Source organism: Scleropages formosus, chromosome 16, assembly GCF_900964775.1.
Source record: "Scleropages formosus chromosome 16, fSclFor1.1, whole genome shotgun sequence".
Taxonomy (NCBI): Eukaryota; Metazoa; Chordata; class Actinopteri; order Osteoglossiformes; family Osteoglossidae; genus Scleropages; species Scleropages formosus.
This window is the reverse complement of record NC_041821.1, coordinates 8,553,872-8,579,573: the sequence shown is the minus strand read 5'-3', so window position 1 is coordinate 8,579,573 and position 25,702 is coordinate 8,553,872. Positions and strand designations below refer to the sequence as shown.

Genomic DNA, 25,702 nt, shown 5'->3' with positions numbered 1-25,702 from the left:
CAGCATGGGAAGGCCGGCCAATTTACCTGCTCTGCACCTCCTGGAGGGCAGCTCAGCCACTTGGTACCAGCGCTCCTCCTCAAAGTCGTAGCACTCAACGCTGCGGATGGCCTTGGGCGCTTGCCCTCCCACCACCATCATGACCTGAACAAGTCCAAGCAGAACTGGTTAGATGCCCCAACGCCCACAACACTGACATTTCCACTCTACAATAGTCATGTTTAATTCTACAAATAAACAAACAATGAAGTTTTGGAGGGGGTGCAGTGGTGCAGTGGGTTGGACCAGGTCCTGCTCTCCGGTGGGTCTGGGGTTTGAGTCCCGCTTGAGGTGCCTTGCGACGGACTGGTGTCCCATCCTAGGGAAGAAGAACGTAAAATGTCTCCTCCACCTTGGGGTGGCTCACAGGAGTCCTCATCCGGGTCCGGATTGTCTTCATCATAGAGCGCTGGTCCGCTGGCAGCAGGTGGTACTTCATGGCCTCGATCAGGTAGTCTTTGCACGCGCTGCTATTCTTCACCAAAGACTCCTCCTCCACCCGCTGAAAGAGCATGACGCTTGTGTGAGGTGCTTTCTGATCCAACTGTAGCATTAAGGTGTTATGGCGCCTCATCAACACTGCTCCACACCAAATGAAAACAGGAGCTACACTAACAAGACTCATTTTTATCACACGTCGCTGCAATACTGCCGCATAGGAAATACCACCTCACTAAAAGCTTTTGCTTCTGGAATGTACCTATATACATATTACATATTCTGTGTGTACCTACACACACACATATATGTATGTGTACCTACAGATACATATACCTTGCGTATACCTATATATGATTACTGCTGGTAGCGTAGTGGTTACAGCTGTTGCCTTTGGATATGAAGCTTGCTGGTTTGAATCTCACTTTCTGCTGCAGTCCCCTTTTCGGGACAGTGGGTAATGTAGAGCGGTCAGAGCTATTGCCTTCGGACCCAAAGGTCACAGGTTTGATTTCCACCTCAGGCTGTTACCACCTTGAGCAAGGTACTTACCCTAAATTGCTCCAATAAAATTACAATAATTTACCCATTTAGCAGGGTAAATACTTTAACACTAAGTCACTCTGGAGAAAAGCATCAGCTTAATAAATAAATGTAAATGTATATCTATAACCTCTAATTTCTGTAAAATGCATACATATAAAGCCGTTCCAGAGGAAAAATTGTGTCCAAGGTGCACATCAGTTCAGGAGCTGATGCACACTGTAGTGGAGGTGGGCGGAGACAGGAGGGATACCGCGCTAACCTGGACGAGGTACTCCCGCGACAGCAGAGGCAAGCGGACGTGTTCCATGAGGTGGGCCATGTGCTCCTGCCGCACATCCTTGTCGTGATTTACCCAGGAAATCACTGCCTCAAACACCTACAGGTGAGCAGGGAGCAAAGTTGCAGGCTCATACCTTCATAACACAAAACAACAGTATCACCATGTCATTAGGACTAGATCACCACCTCAATCTGATGTTTAAAACAAAGTCATCAAAAGACTGATGCATGTCCTTTGTTTTGCAAGTAAGACTATTTGCAAACTCACCATGAAGCTTATACACACCTTATGGGGCAGCAGGTAGCATAGTGGTTAGCTGCCGAGGTTCAACTCCAACTACAGCACCCACAAGCAAAGTACTTACCCCAGATTGATAGCGGAAATTACTCAGCGAAACAAATAGGTAAATAACTAAATAGCTTAACATTGCTAGTCACTTTGGAGAAAAGCATCTAACAAGGTGAACTTCAACCATGTACTGTATACAGCTGGATATGTTTACTGCAGTAATTTAGGTAAGCATTTTTTGATCAAGAATACTAAAGCGGTAGCCGGAAAGGGGGCTTGAACCAGCAACCTTAACTGCTGTCCCAATGTTTTTTGTGCTCTAAACAGAAATGTGAATTCAAATTTCAGCCACTTCACTTTTTTTCTACAGTAATGTGTGAAAGCAGGAAACAAATGAGTTTGAATCAGTATACAGCCGTTCATAAGCGGCGAGGACGGGACAGATGGGGCACCTTCTCCTCCGACGGGATGGTGAGCTTGTCGCTGGCGATGAGGCTGCACACATGCTCAATTCCCAAGTTCAGGAACTCCTCGCCCTGCACCACCTCCGAGAAGTGCTGCTCTGTGGGAGAAACAGAGGGCAGCCTTAGGGAAACACAGACGCCTCCCTTATCTTCTGTATTCCTGTCCGCGACAAGAGGTCAAACATATATCTATATCTATAAAAAAAAACTCATTTCTAAACCACGCAACAAACCAGAAAACAGCAGTGTAGGATTTGTGATGTTCTCTGCTATAACATGAAGACTATCCTTCTAAAACTGTAGATGCTGGAGGTGGTTGACAGAAATTCACACATTAAAAATGCTGTCTTTTGAAGCGTTGGAAAACATTTAAAATATTTTCACAGGGCAGCAAAGAAGTATATACAGTATATATCAATCACTCAGCTGTAAAAATGAATAAGTCATTGTAAGCAGCTTTATACATAAGGCCTACAATGTCAGTCATAGCAAATGCGCCTTTCAGGTATGGAGCTTATAGTCAATACCCAACTATAGCAAGCCCTATAGTCAAATTTTTATGGATATCTAGTTTTAAAAAACATGGCTTTGATATTAGTTTGTTATGAAATACAGTATATATCGTATTGATATTAAACTAATTACACTCCTATTCAACCTAATTCTTCTAAAATGCTATTTAGGAAGCATGAAATAAAATCTAATAATGCAGCCTAAACATCTCCCAAAGCAAACAAGTGTTTCTCTCATCACCTGGAAGGCACGGCCTGGGAGATGTGCTAGATTTGACTGCAACGATTCCCACTATCAGGGATGTACGGCTAAGGAGCAGAAATTTCACAGGAACAGAGAAACTGACAGACGTCCAGCGATGGACTATGACGGTGACAGAAACCCGTTTTGAAACTGCAGTGTCTGCAGGCTGAACTTGTTGCCAGGGTAACCTTCAGACAGCAACCCCTCATTAACTGTGTGCTTCTATTACAGATAATATTACAAAAGCATGTTGGGCATCCATATGAACTTGTACCACTGGAAATGATGCCAAACATATTGGTCATTAACACATTGCACAAAGCAGCTAGTGATTACCCTTCAAACTGAACATTGTTGCATTTTCATTAATTTTTTTGACTGCATCTGCAATCAGGTCTCAAGTCCCAATCCCGCTCCTGCTGTAATACCCTTACACACTTACCATAAAATGATATAGTAAAAATCACCATGATGGGTACATAAATGGACAAAATTATTGCAAAGCACAATATCTAACACTAAGTTACCTCGGATAAAGGTGTATGCTGAATAAAAATTAATAAAAAAGGCTGCGGTGGACTGGCGTCTGGTCCAGAATATAACCCCCAGCCTTGCCCCAGGGTTTCCGGGCTAGGCTCCAGGCCACCAGGACCCTGACCAGGGCAAGCAGTTAGCAAAAGAGTGAGTGAGAACAATAGAAAGTTTTAAACAAATAAATAAATGAATCAATGCATTTTAAGTGCTGAAAAGGCATGACATAAGACTTTTGCCTCAGGCAGGTTTATTCTCTTTCAGCTGTTTCTGGACCCCATTTATACTGTATACCGTGATTTGTTTCACTCCAAATCCTGTAAGGTGCCGCAAATGTGGAGAATTATAGGTGTTTCCATGACACCCCAGCACAGAAACACGACTGTACAGGAATGCATATCCTCTAGGGGTGACATCCGGCAACAAGTAAGGAACTGTTAGCTCCTGTAAACGGTGCCTGAAATTCGGCAGTGCTTAACCTCTCCGTAACACTCCACGCCAGGAAGGTTTCCACTCGTCTGTGCTCCCCGTTTCCGCAGATGCCGAACTGAATGTAAACGTTGCCGGAGAATTCCAAACCAGCTCCCCCCGATGAATATGTATGAGCCACAAGATTTACAACGAGAAATGAAGATCTGGTACATGCTTTTTATCACACTGGAAATTACGAGTTCTTTCAGGCAGATATATTCTGCAGCTCTTATACACAAGACCAGCATTTGGAATGCAGCACACTGAGTGATTCAAAACATTTTGCTAACTTATTCATCATGGTGGTACAAACCAGTGTGTTTCTTACCACTGTATCTTTTCAAATGCATACGAAATTCAGTAAATATACATTTCTACAGTACAAACCATAACCCAACAGCGGCACAGAAAGTAGTGCTGATGCCTCACATCTCCTAGCCTCTTGATTCAGACGTGGCTTCAAAACCAGTTGAGTCTGCATGGAGTTTGCATGTTGGCCCCGTGTTTGTGTGGGTTTCCTCTAGATGCTCTGGTTTCCTCCCACAGTCCAAAGATGTGTTTCAGGTGAACTGACTTTGAACTGCCCTTACTGTATTAGGTCTGTGAGTGAACACATGTGATTGCCCTGCTACAGAATACTGGCCTGCTCACGGTGTACCTTGCTTCTTGACTTTTTTCCCCAAATATTCTCTGAATCACTGTACAAGAGATTCCTGATACTGACTGAATTGATTAATGAATAAATGAATGAAAGGGTAATACAAAGACAATATGAAAAATTCTCCTGTCAGCCATTGCTATTCATATAGAAGACACGGATGCAATGTGTCCACTCCCAGCAAATATAGAACCACTTTTACCAATTTTACCTTTGACCTTTGTAAAGTATATGATATCAACAGTCCAACATCACAGTTCTAAAAAAGCTCTTTCCCACCTTCTGTCTTTTTCCCCATCTACAGCAACCTTATCTGCTTTCAGATTATTCAGCGTTTGTTTACTTCAACGGTTCAAAGTCTCCACAGAAAGGTCCCAGTAACTCGTGAAAAAAAGCAGCATTGCCATTCAGAAAGTAGGGCCACCTTGTCATCAGATCCACCAAACCTGCCTGCGAATGAATTGGCCTGGTTGAGCAGCTCTGTGCAGGCATGCATGTCGGCGAAGGCACGAATGCCCAAGCAGTTGGTGGGGTGCAGCTGGGTGCCCAGAAACTCGCAGCATGCCTTCTTCACATCCTGAAGCTGGAGCAGGCCAGCAGCTGGGAGGAGAACCTGGAAGCACACACAGGGAGGGGGGTGAGTGGAGCATGAGAACTGTGCCTCCAACAGCAGCAAGAACACCCCACACACACACACACACACACACACACACACACACATACACACATACACACACACTTCTTCGTAGTACAGAGGAAATTTTTTTTTTTTTTTTTTTTTAAAAATTCAGAGCAATATAAATAGGATACAGAGCAATACAGAGCAACTTAGAAAATGTTCTGGCCCTGTTGTCTAATGTCCAAATCAGCTTAATTTTTCCCCTTACCCACTTGTAGAGCTTTACATTTGCTAGCTTCAAGTATCTAGTAGGTATCACAGTTGCAGGCATCCTGCAGCAAGCTAGACCTACACTGTTACAATGGCCACAGAATCAAATTATTTTAACTACAAAGCCACCTGTTGCTACTGTATACAGCAGATGACAGTCACGCAGTGATCCAGTACAATCTACAAATATATAAAAAATTAAAACCGCAAAAAAAAAAAAACTGTGCATAGTAAGGACATAATACACACAGGCAATGTAGCTGAAACATGTCTTATAGTTCTGCTCTACTAGAAATACACAGGGAATAATGACTGTGGCACTGAAGACGTGCTGATTATAATGCTTTGATCCAAATGAGGTTTTAATATATTCACTAGCACATCTCTTTGGGTGACAGATTTTGCCACCCACACTCACAGGAAAACAGACACGCGTGCAGAATGTGGTTATGGGCCGTGGCCATGCCACTATGCCTTCCCGGCAATGGTCACAGGCACGATGGAGGCCAGACGCAGGGTATACACCCAGCATCTTATTCCAAATGCCAGTACAATAACAGCAATGCTATTATCACGCTTACCTATAAAGCGCTACATGGCTTCAGTCTATTCCCAATCTCTCGATCTTCCTTCAATGGACTCTGGCCTGTTACACATCCCTCAAGTTCATGGAGATGGGACTTTCTCCTTCTACACTCTGAAACCGGAATTCCCTCCCTAAAAAAATGTCCTACTCTGAGCACCTTTAAATCCAGGCTTAAGACCCACAAGAATTATTTTCAACTGTTTGTGTGCCTCCATTCCTCTCCCTTTGTTTGTCATCATTTAATATTAATATCTCTTTTCATCACTTTGTCACTTATTTTGTGATGTTTTATTGTTGTTTTCCCTGTAGTTTTATTATTACACCCTATATGTAATTTTCTCACTATAAAACTCCTGTAGAAGCTGCTTTTAAAGGCACTATGCAAGGTTAAAGTTGTCATTACTATAAGAACACATCCCGCTTCAGAGCCAACCAGATGGCTGTCGTGTCATACACTAGGGGTCTTTGGCCCTGCTCTCCTCTAGGTTCAACAGAATCACTTTCATAACCCTCTAATCCATCAACAACTTGATATCATGACCCATGAATCCAAGATCACTTGAGCTGGCAATCTACTAGTGGAAAGGGGTTAAATTAATCACAGGGTCCTGTACCACTTAATCTGCTTACATAGAAAAAGGAGATTCTGACTCTTTGATGAAACCTGCACCACATGTATCTGTTTCTAAATTTATCACCGATTTACTATTGTTCTCCGTTTCCTGGTCTCCTTAATCACAATCTGTCAGCAGCTCTCTGGAGAGCTGACTTCATCAACTTCAAAGATATATCTGACCAGCCCATGCTTGCAGTGCCCTGACTGCCAGCATGAAATATGGGTACAGAGATCAAGGATGTGCACACTCCTCACAGCTACTAACATCATTAGCTCAATCTGGCAGTTCTTTAAAGAAGAGTGGCCAGCAGGTGGTGTAGTGGTTAGGACTGTCACCTTGCAATCTGAAGGCCCTTGGATTGAATCCTTTTCCTGCTGTAATACTCTTGATCAAGGCATTTACCCATGACTGATAGGGTACAGGGGGGGCAGTGGTGCAGCGGGTTGGACCGGGTCCTGCTCCCCGGTGGGTCTGGGGTTCAAGCCCTGCTTGGGGTGTCTTGCGATGGACTGGTGTCCCGTCCTGGGTGTGTCCCTATCCCCTCCAGCCTTTTGCCCTGTGTTGCCAGGTTAGGCTCCGGCTCCCCGTGACCCCATATGGAACAAGCGGTTCAGACAGTGTGTGTCCGTGTGTGTCTGTGTGTGTCTGAGAGAGAAACGGTAAGAAATTACCAAGTCAAACAACATTGTAAACTGTGTTGAACAAAGGTGTCAGCTAAAGATTTACAACAATAAAGTGAAGTACTTCAAAGCACAAACCAAAATAAGCAATAACAAGTTGCCACAAAATAGAGAAATCCTTCTCTAACACAAGATGTGCTCTGTGTTCCAAATGTGTGTTTCTGAGAAACCCACAGAAGGAAGATTAATGACTAACGTTAATTATATTTTAAATGACGGCATACTTGCCTGTGCTTCATCAATTACAAACATGCAGAGGACAACTCAAACAGTTACCCTTTACTTTCCACCCACTGCGATGTGGTCAAATGTATACCATATGCCCAACAAATGCATGAAACAGAGCAGATTGCCTTGTGGAGAGGGTTATAGCATTTATATTCAAGATTTTGAAAGTGTGAGCAAAATGTCTTGTCTTATTTAATTTACTAATGCACAGCCTTTCTTTAATACAAGTTATAATGTTAGACAATCAAATTCACAACGATGTATCCATTTACACAGTTGGCATTTTATTGTATTATTCAGGGTTAAGTACCTTGAGTAGTGGTTTAACAGCAGGACTGAGGATTCTAACTGTGAACCTTCAGACAGAAGGCAATGGCTCTAACCACTAGACCAACTGCTGCCTTTAAAAAAAAAAAAAAGATTGCTGAATTGTTTAAAGCTTTTTACACACACAAAAGTAGATTTTCCTGCAGTTTATGTAACCTGTCCTTAATCTGATTCTTTACCCTTGCATCTATTGATTTACCTAAAGCTGTTCTCTAAAGCCACTTACAATTAATAAGTCATTTATTCAGCTGGGTAATTTTTACTGTAGCAATTCAGAGCAAGTTACCTTGCTAGGGCCCCACATCTGAAAGTGTGATTCAAACCTGGGTCATTTGAGTCCAAAGGCAGCAGTTCCAATCACTACAATACTGGATGTCCCATTATAGCTTTATTTTAGTCTGAGAAAAATTGATATTCACAATAGGAATAAAATGACAGACCTGTTAGCTAATCATCCTACAGTGTATAAATGGTGAATTCTTTAGTTTTTTTTACTGGTTTATCGCTTTGTAATTATCTGTACAAAACAAGGAGTCAGCAGGAGTCCAGAGTTACAGAAGAGCTTCGTGGAACAACAACGTCAATGAGGTGTAAAAACGAGTATGTGAAGTAAAAACGAGTCCCTACATAACTCACAACAGCACATCCGCAGCAGTGGAAACCTGCACGTGATACTTACTGCAGTAAGTTCAAATAATAACATTTCTACAAACTTCACAGTTCAAATTCCTGCTCCAGCTGTACCCTGAAGCAATACAGTGAATAAAATGTGGTAAATACCTTAATATACAAATCTAACAGTCCAAGTTGCCCTGGACGACAAAAAAAAAAAAAAAAAAAAAAAATCAATAAATACTAATGAAAACTGATAACATATTTGCTCATGCTGAAAACCAGAGAAATTAATTTGTGTTAGTGCAATTTGTGCAAAAATGAAACAGTGCTGAAAAACATGTGGTACATAAGTGAGAGATGTGTTATATTCTTCTGTTGACACGTGTTCATCTAAAAACACCAACAAGCTATGCAAAACACTAGCATTGTAAATACTGTAAAATGAATGAACTGATTCATTACATGAGACCGTCTTCTTCTGTGTGTCTGTGTCAAACCCACCTGTACGTTCTCCTCGGTGACCTGGATCTCGGCAGTGTATACGTAGTCGATGAGTGTTCCCAGGGTCCAGCCATCCATCTCCTTTATCCTGACCCGCTTGGCCCTGCTCTCGCTCATCTCTCCTGAGTGTACAACAGCATGCAGCAGTACCCATGATGCCTTGCACTGTTTCTCAATTTCAAACCATCTATACATATTGATTTGTTTTTGCAGAATAATCAGGAATGATCCTCCAGAAATATAATATAGCTCTATAGCTAAAAATATGACTCGGTCACCACATGCAAGTGCAGTAAATGACAATGATCACAACCTTTATCCAGGTACTGAAAGTTGAAACTATAACACTTTTCTAGCAACTTTGGAAATCAAGCTAGTGAATTTAAATATGTAATATAAAAGCATTGTTAACAAAGCAGAGCTTTAAGCAAAAACAAACAGTATTTGTTACAAAAAGAATGCAAACAAAGGGCACACCTGTAAACATTGCATGGAAATATGGGCTTCCTGCTGCCAGGACCACCCTGTGAGCAGCTATCTCCACATCCTCAGCTACTATCGTTACATCACACAGGAGGTTCTGGCTGTGTGAAGGAAGGCAACATCAGTACCCAGGACACACCAGTAAGGGAGGAGGATCAATACACTTCAATGTCTTCAAGCCATCACTAACAGCTCCTTTAGTAACTGCAAGCTATGGTTACCAACATAGATATTAAGTACATTAAAGCAAGAGGCTATTAATTATGTTATGCCATTATTTATGCCATCGTTTTTTGATTAAAAACTGAACAGGGTCACAATAGCATCACACTGTTCATATGCGTGTTCTTTCACATTCCATCACATCACATGCATGTGCTAAGGGGGGGAGGACTTAACCCATTCTACAGAATGGCAAAAAAACTGGATGTTCACAAGTTAGTGCAACTTTATGCAACAAAACTAACCCTTTCAGACATTACTAAAGTGAAACTGCAGAAATTGCATCCCACAGTAAGAGACCGATACTGTTGAGATACAGACATTCCAAAGGGTCTCTTTCGTGAGACTTTGCAAACATCTACAATACAGACGAGCTGTTTGAAAGCATCAGGGATCTGATGGTAATAAAATGCAAAAAGCAGGAAGATCATGACTTACCTGCGCAATTCATTCATCACTTTGAAAGCCTTCTTCATGTGACGTGGATTGATAGTGACAGGACACTGTTTTTCAGATATATCATCCTTTAAGTCATGAGGTTTATGCTGGCAGAGTTTGGTGCATCTGTAATGAGGAGAGACATTCCAAAATTCAAGGACATTCAGCAAAATATGATTTATTTATAGAAGTATTATAAAATTTGACCCCCTGGCCGCCCACTGCTTCAAAACACTAAATTACTGAAAATAGTGTCCGAAGAACTGATAACAAAAATGGTTAAAACTGACATCTCAGGAGCAAAGAACTACAGTTGCTCTGGTATCTGGGGTGTCAAAGTTCATCACCTGGTTTGGATCAATTCTTCACACAGAAGAGAAAAACAAGCACTTCTCTCCCACAAATGCACAACATATTTATTTTAAAATATTACAAAATTTTAGCATTCCGACATGCAAAGAAATTTGTCATTCATGAAATGTGTACCTACAATAATTTATTTTCAAGAGAACACAGATTTAAATTTACCCTAGTACACAATATGTTTGCACCTGCTTAGAAATGTTAATATACACATGCATGTGTTGGGCTAATTTGCAATACCTTATTGAAAAGTATTCTGAGATACCCAGCTATATGGATTGGAAATGTATCACTATGCAGATGTTTAATTAGATGGGCCAAACAAAATCTGAAAGTCCAATGAAAACCCACAATTAATCCAGCGACGAGGACCAACAGCAGAGGGTCTAATCTGGGAGCTCAGCCATGCATGGAAAATTGGAGGATTAACAGTGTTTATTCATAAAGAAACGCGTGGCTGGTGCAGGGAAGTGTGTCCCCAAGCGCAACAATGACAGTAACAAAAGCAATAATTAATCCCATTAAAAGGATTTCAGACTTTTTTTTTTTTTTTACTTTCTAATGAGTTAAATAAATGCTGCAGAACTATTATAGCTCTCTTCAAAAAGTGCAGGTCTCTCAGAGAAAGTAGAACCTATAGCGCAGTAGGTGTTGCATTAGTTAGGGTTTAAATCCCCACTCCTGCTGTACTATCCTTTAAAAGAGGGACTACTGGATGTGCCCTAAATTAATACATTAAGAATATCCAGCAGTAGCAGTGTGTAAATGAGATCATATAGCATTGTCTGATGTATTGGACAAGCATGCCAGGTAAATAAAGGTTAATAAAAATGCTTTCTCCATTCAACAGTGGTGTAATATTACCATGTCCCCCAAAATCTCCACTGAGGCACCTAGCCATTCCATATATCTGTTCCGCTCGACCACAAACACTTCCACGTGAAGTCTCAATTAAATAATCATGAGGTCCCGCATTAGATCAATGAGGTGTGCTCGAGGCAGAACAGAATAAATAGTCTGACTAAAGACCTTCAACAAGTTGTTTTTGAGAGACACCAATTTAATGTAGTGAGCCACAAACCAGTCTGGTGCTAAATGTGTAAAAATTATGACTATGTACCCCATTTTAGTTCCGCTCAAGTGGCAGTCACGACAAGGTTGTGAAGGTGCTCTTGGAAGACGACATCTCAGCGTCAACATGTGCAACCATTGTATCTAGCTGAAGGAAGTCAACTATCAGTACAGTTCTGCATCTGTAAATCATGAAGTGTTTAGGGCTGTCACCTTACAGCCTGAAGGTGACAGCGATGATGTTATAAATAGCTGCAAGTTAACTTTTTTTGTTATTAATGTAGAATGCCCAGGAGATAGACAGCCACTGGCACTTGGACCCCAAGAGGTTTTTTTCTGCATTACTTTTTGGTTTGGAATTTTTCACTTTTTTCCCCCCCTCAGTGGCCAGTTGGCTAACATACAGCTTTAATAAATACATAGTTATTGAAGTGTTTTAATGTACAGCCAAACTTTTATTTATATTATCCCTTTAATTCTTTGATCAGCACTCTGTGTCACTGTGTGAGAAGAGCGCTCTATAAAAATAAATTCAGTTGAACTGAATTGAAGGTTGTTGGTTTGAATCCCACTCCCAATATAGTATCCTTCATTGTGGTAATTACCATAAACAGACACAGTACAAACACCTTGCTGTACAAATGGTAAACCATTATGAAGTTTACTACCCAACACTGTCAGCCACCTTTGACAATAACAACAACAAAAACAATAAGTTCAGGCATCAGACCAAGTCCATGCACAGCTGACCACAGCAAAGGAAATCCCACATCTATTTTTAACATTTCATTTAGCTGATGCTTTTCTCCAAAGCAACTTAGAATATTAAGGACAATTATTTACCCACCTGATTAATTTTACTAGAGCAATTTTAAGTTAAGTACCTTGCTCAAGGGTACTACAGCTAGAGATCGAACCTGCAACCTTTGGATCCAAAGGCAGTAGCTCTAACCACTATGCTACCAGCTGCCCAACAGAGAACCCCTTTCTCAGGAGTTCTGCTCCCATCATCATTCATTAACATTACAGAAGCTTTACAGCATGAAACATCACCATTATACTACAGATATTAATCTACCTTACGATTTTCTCCAACACAATTGCCAGGGAGTGTAAGGTACCTACAATAACTTACCCATTGCTATAGCCAGGTCATTTTTACTGCAGCAATTCAGAGTTATGGGAATCGAACCTGCAACCTCCGAGTCCAAAGGCAGAAGCTGCAGCCACTACGGCACCTGTTGTGCCAATAAGACACCTGGCTCTAAAAAAGGGCCTTTGTGATTACTTTAAGTGCCTGTTATTGCTGCTATTTTGCCAGCAGTCGCTTCGGTTCCTCCACAGACAGACGCCAGGGGTTGTGAAACGCAACGGAGAGCAGACGTGTGAGGACTACAGACACACACAACCCCTGGAAGAACGTGAGCACGCACGGGTTCTCTCTCTCTCTCACACACACACACACACACACACACACACACACTGTGTATGTGGCTAAACACACAGAGCAGCGCGAGTGAGACACACACGTGCACTTCTGCCAGGTCAAATCGGGACGAGAACTTCAAACTCGCCAGGAAAAGAGACTGAGCAAATATCACAGTTGGCTGATATCTGATAATTAATTACATATTATGGCTAGCAAACTACTAGCGTCGGTTGATTCCTCGAAATACAAGAAATTTTCTTGGCGTGCGTGTGTAGCAGACACGTGACGAGACGCTATGTATGTTTCCAGGTAGGTTACCGTAAGTTATTTATCTACGAGAAGCCTTTTAAAACCTTTGTGGGATTTTGTCCTAATGTTTTTAAGACTCGTCGCTAAAAGAAAGCCGGCGCCTACTGAGGCCCCTCGAACCTGGCTACTAACTACTTCAGAAATAATATAATAAAACGAGAGCGGGGAGCCCGCCCGGGCCGCCGCCGCGCGCTCGGTTTCTTACATGGGATGCATCTCCATCGCGTCGCGTGTCCTTTAGAACGTTGAGAGCGCGCGCCGAGGCTTCTCGCACCGTTCCATGTCAGAGCGCGAGGCGGCTGCAGCGGCGACGACGACGACCACTACGGTCGCTTCTACTGTTGCGGCGGCTGCTGCTGCTGCTGCTGCTCGCGTTTCCGTCTCGCGAGCGGCTCCGTGTCCGCACAAGTCGACGCGCGCCCCAGTCCGCGTGCCCATGGAAGCATCGCGAGCGAAGCGGCGCTTCAGCGGTCCGTAATGGTGTCCAGGACGGAGCCGGTGTTGACGAAGCTGTCGGTGGGTTGTCAGTTCTTAGTGTACTAAAGCAAAGGGTGTTCTCAGCGGAGTCCTCCTTTCTATATTTTGTGCTCCGGGTGTCGCTGCAGCCTTTTTTTATTATTATTTATTTATTTAAATTTTAAATCACCTGGTGATTAATGCACGTCCAGCTTCCATGTTCCAGGTGCGGACGTGGATGGACTGGACAGCATATAGCTACCTGTTATTATTTATCCACCAGAGAGGGATGTGAGCGAAGAGACACCCTTTGAGACTCCCTGCGAGCAGGACGGACAGGCTGCGAGAAAAGGGTAGCTCCCTCTGCTTGTGGAAGACTGATTCGCTTCCACCGCTGACACCCAAAAAATAGAACATTTGTGTTCATTAGATGCAAATTATCAGTATGCACATAACTTGGGGTATTCAACCAAACCACTGTTTTCTTATCCTAAAGCTCTTCGGTATCCCTTGTTATTGACGAACCCACTTCTACTTCTAGGATAATGAAGTGGTTTCAAAATCTCCAACATGGCATAATCTGACACCTATGTCATGTGTCACCTAATCCAAATCAGGTGGCGATTTTAATAACAGCAACAAAGAACAGTAATATTATTTTGATTTATTGCTTCAAATATGATGTAGTGTGTCCAGCTGTCACACTACGCCCAGATACAACTAAATAATATCCTGAAATGAACTAAACCAAAACATGAATTTAATTTATTTATTGTAAAGTTCATTGTTCGAATGTCTCAGATTACTAAATATCAAGACGCTTTGTGTGGACTTTGAAATAAACATGTTAATCCGTTGTACGAAAAGCCAATCCACTAGCTATTTTGAAGGTGTTTAGGGATTTTTACTAAAACAGTGACGTGGGCGTTGCTACAATCGGAACCTCGTGTTACAATATAAGCAGCTCGGACCAATTGGAAAGGAAGCCGGAAGTGCAACAGCTTAATTGCCTTGGTAACCTGGACGCGTGAATCCCGAAGTGTAATTTCTCATTATTTTATTTGACACGGGCACGGCAACTGGAAAAGTGTAACATTTCGTAATCTTTGCTGAAGCGAGCTCTGCTACCTAACGGCTCTCGTCTTTTTGTGGCGCATTTGCTAAAACCCGGAAGTGTTACTTCCCACCCACCCCCCCCAGTGACCCAGGTGCTAGAACCCGGAAGTGCAACATTTCATCCTCTTTGGTGGCGCTTCGTTTAGAAATGTTGAAGATGAGCATTTGTGTTCTGTTGTAACACCCACTTTTTCCCAATGTAGTTTGTTTCCTTAATTTGGACAGCTCTCATATAATCCGAAGAATGGAACAGCGGGGACGATTTCCACATACAGTACGTAAACATGACTATTAATATAAAAGAAGTAAAGCATTTTGAGTCATTGTCACACTGCACTGGTCAGCTGACAGCTGACTTGCATGTGATGTCTGTTATCATGCTTGTAACAGGAAAACGCTCTGAAACGTTCGCATGCTATAGTGTCCAAAACCACAATGCATATATAGTTCAATTTATACATGTTATATGTATAAATTGATTATTATAATAACCCTGAAAACTTGACCCGCTGTTCGACGATGCTTAGCCAAATTTGCTTTTCATGAAACCTTGAGTTCCTAGTGCATAGTTTCAGTGATATTTTAAGTGTGTGTGAACTTGAGGAAGGAAATTCTTTCTTTATTTTGAGAGAAATTGAAAGAATAACGCGTGTGGTTAGTTACACCAGCTAGAGCTGGATCTGGACACTCTTCTTTCAGCCCTGGTGGGAAACACCAGATCTCATTGCATGCAAATCATTGTAAATTTTAGCCAAGCACCTGAACAGATCTACTTCTAGAACAAAATGGGAACCTCTTGATATGTACCAATTCATTAAATAATTTTATGTAGTAAATCTAGTATGATCAGAGCACAGTCCATAGGCACTGTTTGATTTACACAGACCACTGTATTACTGTTTGCATAATCATTTTAATTTTTAATCTCTTCTTCCCATCCTATTTGTTTTACGCTGAGTTATTCAGGCATTTAAAAAAAGCTGTTGAATAGATGGGATATATTAACAATAGCCTGCATGAAATGTGAGTTTTTAAATTAGGAGCACTTAACATGCATGTATTCTAAAAAATGATTTTCTTCTTTCCGGGGCAGATTAATTGTTTTAATTAACCTATATTCTTTATATACTTTTGCAGAATAATTCCTCAACAGAAATCACTCAAAGTATGGAAGATGACCCTTTGTTTGATGGTCCACTTATTTCAACTGATGCCCTTCACTCTACAATTAAAAAAGAATTTAAGAACATACCTACAGCCTGGGTGGCAATTCTCCTTTTGTTCATCCATGTAAGATAATCGTACTGCCATTGTTTTACTTTTGTATGAGGGGTTGCAAAACCACAGAAGGATTTTTTTTTTTTTTTTTTCCTCCAGTTACCACCACATTAATCTGTAGTCAAAGATTTATTGCAGTAAATATGCAAAGTAGTAACTACAAAGAGGGGTCGAGTAGTGGTTGTAGCCATTGCCTTTCAATCAGAAGCATCCATGTTCAAATCCCACCTCCCACTGTAGAACCCTTCTGTAAGTAAAAATTTCCCACCTGTGTAAATTGGTAATTAATTCAAGTTGTTTTTATTGTCATTCCTCTGTTTAGCTTGTATACAGAACTTGTAAACTTGTAATTTGTACAGTGGAATGAAATGTCGTTTCTCCGGAGACCATGGTGCAATGCAGAACAGGAATACAAGACAGTAAATAAAATACACAGGATGTGGATGCTGACATGGGCTGTGAACTGTAGGCAGTTTATAGTTTATGGAGTCATGCTGGGTTAGCTGTTTGACTGTGCCAGGTGAGCATTGGGAAGCAGCAGGGTGTTCTGTAATCTGACTGCTTCAGGGGAGAAACTGTTGTGGAGTCTGCTGGCGGTGTAACGGATGCGCCTGTACCTTCTGCCAGATGGCAAAAGGGTGAAGAGTCCCGTGAGAAAGGGGTCGTCAACGATGCTGGTAGCTTTGCGGCTGCAGCGGATTTTGTTTGATAGTAGTTTACTGTATAAACCTGTCGTTTTTTGCTTCAGAGAAAAGTGTCAGTGTATTACACAAGTGTAATAGATATTGTTAATGATAGTAGGGTAAATAATTTTGAAGCAGTACATTCATTGTAATTTTCTCTGAGATTTTTTTTTTTTGAGAAAAGCATCTGCTAAATGAATCAGTGTAATTGTATCAAACATTAAATGGCAGCGTTCTTAGTCTTACCACAAAGCCGTATTACAGTATATAGTTGACCGTTTCTGTAAAGTTTAGTGGTTTTTTCCCTTTTTTTTGTGTCTTCCAGGTTACCTTCGTCTGTCTCTCAGTTGCCCTTGCTGTATATTGTTCCATCCTAGAAGATAAAGATGGCCAGTGCCATAATTACCTGCATGACTTTGAAAGCGGGAGTGTGATTGTCTTTGCCAAGGTCATCCTGTGGCTCCTGTTTGTTGCTTTTGAGAGGTTTGTCCAGTACCACCACAGCAGTGCACGAAGCCGAGGGTATCTGCAGTTTTACAGGACTACAAGGAACCTGAAACGCTTGCCCTTGCTCATCCACTCAGTCGGTGAGCTAGAGCTGTCTAATTGAAAGAAATTTCTCATATTAGTGACCCTAAAGGTTAGGTAACTGTTCAGTTCCTACTTTATCATTACTCAGGTCTTTTGATTGAGAAAATAAAGGTTGGGCTTTTTCACCTTTATATAAAATAGTCTCCTTCTTGTGTGTTTACGGAGTAAGTTATGCTTCAAGGTGTAGTCTTCATTTTTGAATCAGACTTTTTTGATTTTTAAGTAAACTCATCCACCATTATTCAGCCTCTCAGTATTCATCGTTTTCACATCTGGTCCAAGTGTTAAAACAACTTATTGTTAATCAGACCTCGTTTTCATATATCTGATCTGTGCCTGCAACATTTGAACCGGCATGGTAAACTGACTGCATTCAAAAATTGCGGCACTTTGTGATAGACTGTGGGACACAATGCATTATGAGAACCTCGAACCAACTCTGTCTTCTTGCACTCTATCATCTTTCTTGGCTACTCTCGAGTTCGTTTACATCCTGTTTTCCACCATTTTTGCTTTTTCCATGTTTAAGTATATTAAATTCCCTAAAAAGTCACTGTCAACACCAGAGATCTTCACCTTTGAGAAATATTTTTATGTGCTGTAATTTAAAGCAGATACCACATGGGGGCAGCCTCTTTACAGATTCTGGTTTAGTATCCTTCAGCCTATTCAAATTAAACCCAGAATAAAATCCTTGTGAAACATTGTTTGTAATTTTTAAAATTGCTTATTTATCTGCATTGTTAAAATTACATTTTGAGTTCTCATAAAATGGTTACTTAGCATATATTGAAATTGCAGTGTTTCTGTTTAATGTCATTTCAGAGAGCAGTAAAGGAAGTGTATTTTTGCAGTCTGGGGGGAAAAACATCTTGTAGTCCAATTATCTTCCTGTACATGTGATTTATGGCTACGTGATGGTGCAGTAACTGTTCTGTTACTACCCTTTGCTAGGCAGTGCTGCCGTGCTGCTCATCCTGTCCACTAAGATGTCTTTTCCGACGGCAGAACCCCTCTATGTGTACCTCCTCCTGGGTGTCCTGGTGCTCGAGCTCCTGATCTCAATCCTCTTCCTCCTGGTCTACACAGGTACGAAAGGTGTGGCTGCAAGCCAGGGGGTGCTCCCGTCCCCCACCCCGCATCACAATGGCCAGCACATAACAAATGACGTATGACAATCGAGTGGCTCATTGAGCTCTGCTCAGCGCTAAAGGCTTCTCTGCAGCTCCTCAAGAGGGAACTGAAGGGGGTTGGAGGGTAGGGGTGGATCTTTCACCACTGTTTTTGATGTGCTTCCATATAATTTCATGATTATTCAGTTATAAAACAAGCAGGAGTCAGGAACAAAAAACCTTAAAATATTATTCTCATCTCCAGATACTTGGGGTTTTTTGTCATCTGTGATATTATGTGTTACTTGGGTCACAGTCTTGTACTGAAACAAAAGAACAGAAGAAGCAAGTAAACAACAATTAACTGTAAATGGCACTTTCACATAGGTCTTGTATCTCTTGCTTTGTCTGTGTGAATATTTTATGTAATTTGGATTTTGTTGAACAATTGTGTAACTAGTGTTGGAGTATAGTAATTGTGTGTGTGTGTGTGTGTGTGTGTGTGTGTGTTTAAAATGACATATCTTGCTATAGTTAAGGGTGGTAGTGAGAGCTGGTGAGCAGAGGTGTTGGGCCCTTGTTTTAATCAGATTGTGTTGTATCTGTTGCCAAAGGCAAACGGTGGAAACACTCCACCCGGAAAAGCTTCACTGTTGTCCTCAAAGCTTACTGTTTTATTACTGGGTGGAGAGCTGAGTTTATTAGACATTTTTGCACAAGTTTTAATTCCCTGTTTCTTATAGCCAGTTGAATGACTATTGGTTAGAATTTATGCAATTGAATGTATCATTTTAATATGTACAATTTAAATGAACGTTTTAAAATTTTGTTGAGCTGATGTAACTGCTTTACATATGAAGGTCTAAATGCTTTGATTTGTTTTTGAGATTTCCAGTGAGGGATCAGAGAATAATTTTCATAATTTTCCTTCACTGCCTCAGGTTTTTTTTTTTTTTAAAGTATCACTGTAAAGAGCTATGCGTCACATTTATCTAAATGTGCTACAAAAAATGAAGTGCAGTTTTTGCGTTTTAAAACGGATAAGTGTAAATGGTAGGATGCATTCATAAATAGCTGAAAAACAGGTTACTTCTGCTGGGAGCCTCAAAAGAAATCGCTGGTTCTTGTGTTGCGAAGCCCTGTTTCAGACATTTCCCCCGGTTTGTGTAAGGCAAGATGGGGACACAGAGCTGGGGACAAGGGTGCCTGACCCTGTGGAGACCTGTCTACTGTAAGGTATCAGTTGCCTTCCAAATTCTTTTGTTGCAACTGGCAAACCTTTAAAAGGGTGAAATATAAAGCCTTTAACCACTAATGCCCCTTTCTTCTCAATTTTCCTGGAGGAAGGCTTGTGTTGGGCTGGGGGCGTCCTGCCCTTTGAAGTCCTTTTGAAGGTACATTTAATGTGAAAAGATGGAGAACTGTTGTTTTGCATCTTTTCTCTTCATTTTAACATGAATACATACTATTGTATGGGGCATCATTTAGATTTCTCGCATCAAAGTAGTTCACTGCTTTTGCGGAGGGGGTCTTCAAAGAGTTAAAATTGAAATGAAATGCTTTTGCTGTTTGTTCCGAGCCCAAGAAGTCAAGAGCAGAAGGCAAATTTTAATTCCAAGACCACTCTGCAGTTTCTATGGAGGAAAGTCTGAATTGATTGGTGGAATTGAGTTTCCTCCAGTGTCCTTTCCAGGACTTTAGAAACTATGTTCACGTTATGAGCAGATACTCAGCCCAAACTGATGTGCTGAGTTCCCTTAGGGCACTGAAGATGGTTAAGGAAACTTTTTTTTTTTTTTTTTTTTCTTTTCTCTCCTCCTTCAAATATTTGTTCAGTTGTGCTTTAGATATAAGCGGAATGAGATTGACATTAGAATGGCTGTCTCTATCTCAGAGCGCAACACTTCCGCTTTTGATGGACCGAGAGACGGGTTGGCAGTGCTGACACCGATACGCAAACACATAAACCCTCGGCCACAGGAATTCCTCAGAGTTTATTGGAGGGTCTCCAGCCCACGATATTTGCACTCAGCTGAGTGATTGTTTGGAGTGGATTCCATGGCAGAAGCTACCACTTTCTCCTGGCAAGGTCCTGATAGGCACCATTGCCAGAACCTTGTGGGAAGGTCCGCTGGGGAGGCAGATGTGTGCAGTAGAGCGGTCCGCTGCTGTCTGTTCAAAAGTCCAGGCACTTCAAATGGCTGATGTTCATGAGTGCAGCTGCAAATGATCTGTGTGTGAGTTCACTCAGTTTGCTGAACTTTTGTACATCATGATCGAGAGCACCCAATAGTACAGTAAACATTTTATTTTATGCTTCTGTGGTAACCCTGGATATTCATTTTGCTGCTGCAGCAGCACAGGTGCCTTACACATCTTGTTTTGGGTTCAAATTCAGCTTTCCCCCACAGTGTTTTGTTTCAGGTGACACTTGCCCAGAATATGTATATGTGTGAATGAGTGTGTTGTATTGCTCTGCTGTGTTAATGATGGTAAGTAATGTATCCAAGTTGTTTTAGACAAAGGTGTCAGCTAAATACAAATTAATAAAAATTTATATACACACACAGACTCAGCATGTGACCTTACATGGATTTAAGAATCAAGCTGTGTGTGTGTGTATTCGTTGTGTGACTGCAAAGGCTCTCTGCCCTTTGTCCTGGGTATTTAGCTGTGTGTGTGTGTGTGTGTGTGTGTGTGTGTGTGTGTGTGTGTGTGTGTGTTCATTGACCAAAGGAACCGCAGGACTTTTTCACAAATGCATGAGAAATGTCACATCTGTATCAAACTGAGTTGTTCCCTTGAGCGTTTTGTATCTTTATAACCTTTATGCACGGTGTTCTTCAGAAATGGCCTTTTACATGTTGTTTAAAGGTAGTGTTAGCTGTAGAAACACTTCCATTGTGCTGGCACTGGACATTCATTTTTAAGAAGGATTTTTTTTCATTAGGCACAGGGCTGCTGCTGGTGTGGCCCTTTGATAGCTATGTGCCTTGTGCAGTGCAAACGCTGCTGTCTAAATAACGAACTAAATGGAGAATAGCTGTGAAATTTGTTTCTTTATTTATATAATTGTTTTATCTTCTTACAGTTTACTTTTGTGTTGAGTAAAGACTATGCCAATTTATTTAAAAACATGATATTTTATACCTTCAGGTATGAGAATTTGGGGTGCAGCATTCAGTGAAAGTGATGTTTCTGAGCTAAGTTTTAAGTTTGTCTAAACATACGAGACAGTTTGATCTTCTTAATCACGTGCATATGTTTCTAGAATCATCATTCTCTAGTTTCTTATACTTTTCAGTTAATTAAAAAATTTAGGTGGTTTTACTAGTTTTGGCTCCTTATCTTATGTATCAATTAAATACAACTGTAATGCTATAACGTACAAGTATAAGACCTTGGTTTTATTGTGAGAATTTAACATAGATGGGGGGATGCTCTTGATTTTTGTTACTGTGTTGTGAATGAGGCCAAGTGTGAAGGCATTAACAGTGTTAAAAGTAGAAGCTCTAAGTGCAGGATATCACAGCTCCTCTGTGTCCTCATGTGCCTCGTAATTATTGATTAGGGTGGTTGCCAAGCCTAATCCAGGCCAGCCGAGGTCCAACAGGCCATTCATCACTCTGATGCCTCCTTTATTACGGCTCAGCTTCGTAATGCCACATCAAAGAAGTTTGTAATGCAGCCTTTAAATGGCCAGGCTGGTGGCTTGTAAATTCCACAGATATTTCCTGTTTTCTATGAGTCTTAACCATTTTCTCTACACAAAACATTAGATAGCAGAGAAAGTGTTGAATTTCCACATGCCAGCTCAAGGCACCCTTGTGTGGTCTTTCCTAACGTAAGAAGTTTGTCCAAGTGCTTCAGTCCACTTGGACCTTCTGTCTGGCTGATGTCGCTGCTGTTTGCAGTCATACAAACACATAGAAGTCATGCAGATGTAGTCTTGTCGCATATCTGTGTGACCTCGTGCGTACATCAAGCACAGTGACTGAAAGCCAGCACATCCTTCAGCTGTCAGCATAAAACACCAGCGGCTCTGTGTATTACAGTAAAGTCACATTGAAGCCGTGATGAGGTATTAGGACTGAAATTGGACGAATGTGACTTGACTTCCTACTGTCTGCGTTGAGTAATTGTGGTGAAGCTCAGAGGGCAGTCACTCCTAAGGCAGTGTGTGCTTGTTAGCTGCTGCAAGGCCTTCTGGGAAGTGGTGGCCACTATTTTAAGGAGGACGGAAGGGAGGAGCAGATCTAGAGGTGGTCTGCTGATGATTTTATAGCCCACTGTTTGATAAGAGCAATCCAGAATCAGATACCTGTAACTCCCCCCCCCCAATCTGCTGTGCAAACAACACAGCGCCAGGACAGGTGGTCCGAAGGAGGTCAGCCTGGTGTTGCAGGCTGCCCAGGGAGTGTCAAAGGTCACTCTCCCAAATCTCCATTCTTTCACCTGCAGCACCTACCTTGGACCCTGTCCTACACCTTTCATTATCTTTTGCATCTTCAATGGTCATTTCAAAAGTAGGACCTGTGCTGTTGAGTGGAAGCAGCTGCGTAAATAGTTAGGTTAAAACCATAAAAGAGGTTTCAGCATTTTATCTGTCCACATTTGAAGCTTAATGAAGTACAGCTTGTGGTTGTTTCATTTTGTGCTTTCCTCTCCTGTATTCTGCTTAAGCAGTCAACTGACCATGTCTGTGATGTTCTGTCATGTCCCATCCAATTGTTTCCATCAGTGAAAGTCATGAGCTTCAACAAGAATAAGCTGAATCCAGACATAAGCCAGGAGGAACAGTCACATGCATACTCGAGCCATGGACACTTCGCTGGCACAGAAACGGGATTCAGGTACTGTGAAACTTTGTTACCCATCGTTCTCTATTGTGGTTTAAGGAGTGAATCGCCACTACTGAGTGGTGTCAGGAAACCATTCGCTGTATTTATTTGTACCTGCCCTTTTAAATACTTGATATTTGTGCTACCTTACTTATCGGCACATCCTTGTCTAAATATGAGATTTGTTCATGTCTGTTCACATGTATATGCGCCTCATCACAATCAGTGATGAGTGACCCATTGGAAGTAGTGTATTAGCAGTGTAAGTCACGTTGGTGAATAAGTTGTGTGGTCTAGTAACACTATATAGTATCCATTGTAAGTCGCTTTGGAGAAAAGCATCTGCTAAGTGAATAAATGTGATCATTTCAATGCCCAGTATAACTGTGCAAATGACAAATGACTCCGAATCCTGTTCAGGATGTGCCCTGTGTTAAAATCTGCTTCTAGGTTAGGTTCTGGGGGCCTTCACCCTGCATTAGGCAATGGGTTATTGATGATGAATGGGTAGATAGAGAAATAACGTGGAGAAATTGTTGTAAACCTAGGCAATTGTCAACTTTATTTGAACGGTTACTACTACTTCAATAAGGATGAGTAAGCCAAACTTGAAAATTTGATTTATGTTTGCATTTAATTTCTGTATTTTAGAATTTTTTTTTCCAGACTACACATCATTGGTGTAATTTGCTTCAATTTAAGATGAATGATTCCATTAGACCTTTTTATGCTTCACTAATCAGTTGTAATTGTAAACCAGGAGCTTCTACTGTCAGCTGGGTTTAGTGTTTCAGCCCTTGGTGAAATTCACCCTTTAGTGTGAAATGCAGCCCAGGCGCAGTGAGTTAAGGTGAACCACGCACAAGCCGAGGTAAGCAGAGGGTAGAGGTAGCCTTAGGCTACTTGGTGGAAGAAAGCCTAAGGCTTGCATGCTGTAAAAAGGATTTTATCCATTCATTCACATTGCTAATGTCGGCAAAATAAACGATGGGAGACGCTTTCTGAAAGACTTGAGTGGTTGAATTGGCTCTTCCTACATTCCTGTGATGGGAGTGCTTTGCCCTGTTATCTGAGAATGCTCTGGACTGTGACGTCTCTGTCACCAATGACTACTGTTGCACCTAGAAATCTGCGGCATTTTTTTTTTTTTTTTTTAACCCTCTGCTCTGTAACACCCATGTATTTTGTACTTAATAGACTGTGGAAACCAATATTTATTTTTCCTTCCTCTTTTTTTTTTTTTTTTTTTTTTTTTTTTGAGGCATAGTTGCCTTTTTGTCCTTAAGCTTTTCAGTGCCTGTCCCGAGCCCACTTATGGAATTGTTCATTAAGTAGAACTGAAGGTGCCAGATTGTGGAAAATCTGCATTCAAGTGCTGAATACAGTGCTTTACACCCCCCGCTTCCACAGTTGAGACACTTGCAGGTTTCAGATAGACACCCTTCTTTCTGCACTAAAGAATGTGGGGTCAGAACCACTTCTTTGTGACCTGCTATGGTACGATTAACATCTACAAAGAGGATGAGGCCATTGGAAGGATAACTTACAAAGCATCTGTGAGATGCTCAATTGGGAGAGTAAACAGTTTTGTAGTGGCTCAATTTTCCATGTACAAACTGAACATTTCCAGCCTAAAATGTGAAAGGTGCCATATTGCGACTCATTCGCACCACAGATGAAAGGCAACAAAAAATCCACACGTGGTTACTAGAAATATGCCTGCACTGCTGTCATATATATTTTTTTCCACATCACAATAACAAATACTGTCTTAGTCTACTGAATCTGTGCCACATTTTCATTATGAAATTTGTCCTTATGCGTTTCATTTTTAGGGAGGGCTCAAGTCTGGGAGAAATTGTGGAGAAGCAAGCTGACCTGATCGAGTACTTGAAGCAACGCAATGCTCTGCTCAGCAAGCGCATCCTGTCCTTAACATCGCAGCAAATCAGAGACTGAGGAGTTCAAGGCCTGTAACTTGGAGAGGAAATGTTGTTGGGTTTTTTTTTTTTTTTTTTTGCCAAGTAAATTGAGCCTTTTGTACTTTAAAAATTGCACAAGTTGTTGTTTTACAAGTCATAATACTTTATTGCATCATTCTCACACATTTTGTGCACATTTTAAGCTTATACAAAATTGTCAAAATAAAGTTTATATTTATGTGCAATAGTTCTGTGTTTGTGCAAATATATAGGTTTACATTTTAAATGGAGGAAAAAGCTTTTATACGTAAACTGTTCAAATGAACGTGAATCAGTCACTGGGTGTGGTTGAAAGATAAGAGAGACGGGTACATGCAATGCCCGTGTGACCTTAAGCTAATGATGCGCATAAATGTACTAGCATATTAGAATAACCACACATGTACTTAACATGAAATAAAAGGCTTGAAACTA

At 41.2% G+C, this 25,702-nt stretch overlaps 2 protein-coding genes across 8 annotated transcripts in view; one reads left to right on the top strand and one right to left on the bottom strand.

The window, feature by feature from the left end:
• Positions 1–13,513, bottom strand: part of klhl2 (kelch-like family member 2) — a 17,936-nt gene extending 4,423 nt beyond the window's left edge. Inside the window, exons 1-9 of the mRNA XM_018735975.2 lie at positions 13,435–13,513; positions 10,058–10,183; positions 9,392–9,498; positions 8,915–9,036; positions 4,922–5,084; positions 2,044–2,153; positions 1,283–1,399; positions 392–541; positions 27–144 (exon numbers count right to left, since the gene is read on the bottom strand). Of these exons, the coding sequence (XP_018591491.1) occupies positions 27–144; positions 392–541; positions 1,283–1,399; positions 2,044–2,153; positions 4,922–5,084; positions 8,915–9,036; positions 9,392–9,498; positions 10,058–10,183; positions 13,435–13,451 (1,030 nt within the window). The 5' untranslated portion in view covers positions 13,452–13,513. The remainder of the gene's footprint in view (positions 1–26; positions 145–391; positions 542–1,282; positions 1,400–2,043; positions 2,154–4,921; positions 5,085–8,914; positions 9,037–9,391; positions 9,499–10,057; positions 10,184–13,434) is intronic.
• tmem192 (transmembrane protein 192) lies at positions 12,858–25,702 on the top strand. Of its 7 annotated transcripts, none has more exons than XM_018735982.2 (7): positions 12,858–12,912; positions 15,005–15,075; positions 15,939–16,091; positions 17,088–17,349; positions 18,308–18,442; positions 23,207–23,318; positions 25,142–25,702. In XM_018735982.2, the coding sequence occupies exons 2-7, from the start codon at positions 15,046–15,048 to the stop codon at positions 25,263–25,265; spliced, it is 816 nt and encodes a 271-aa protein (XP_018591498.1). In that variant the 5' UTR covers positions 12,858–12,912; positions 15,005–15,045; the 3' UTR covers positions 25,266–25,702. The 7 variants fall into 7 exon arrangements, with proteins under 7 accessions (XP_018591498.1, XP_018591494.1, XP_018591493.1 ...); XM_018735978.2 differs by lacking the exon at positions 12,858–12,912 and adding an exon at positions 13,016–13,229 and having other exon boundaries at positions 15,027–15,075; XM_018735977.2 differs by lacking the exon at positions 12,858–12,912 and adding an exon at positions 13,016–13,229.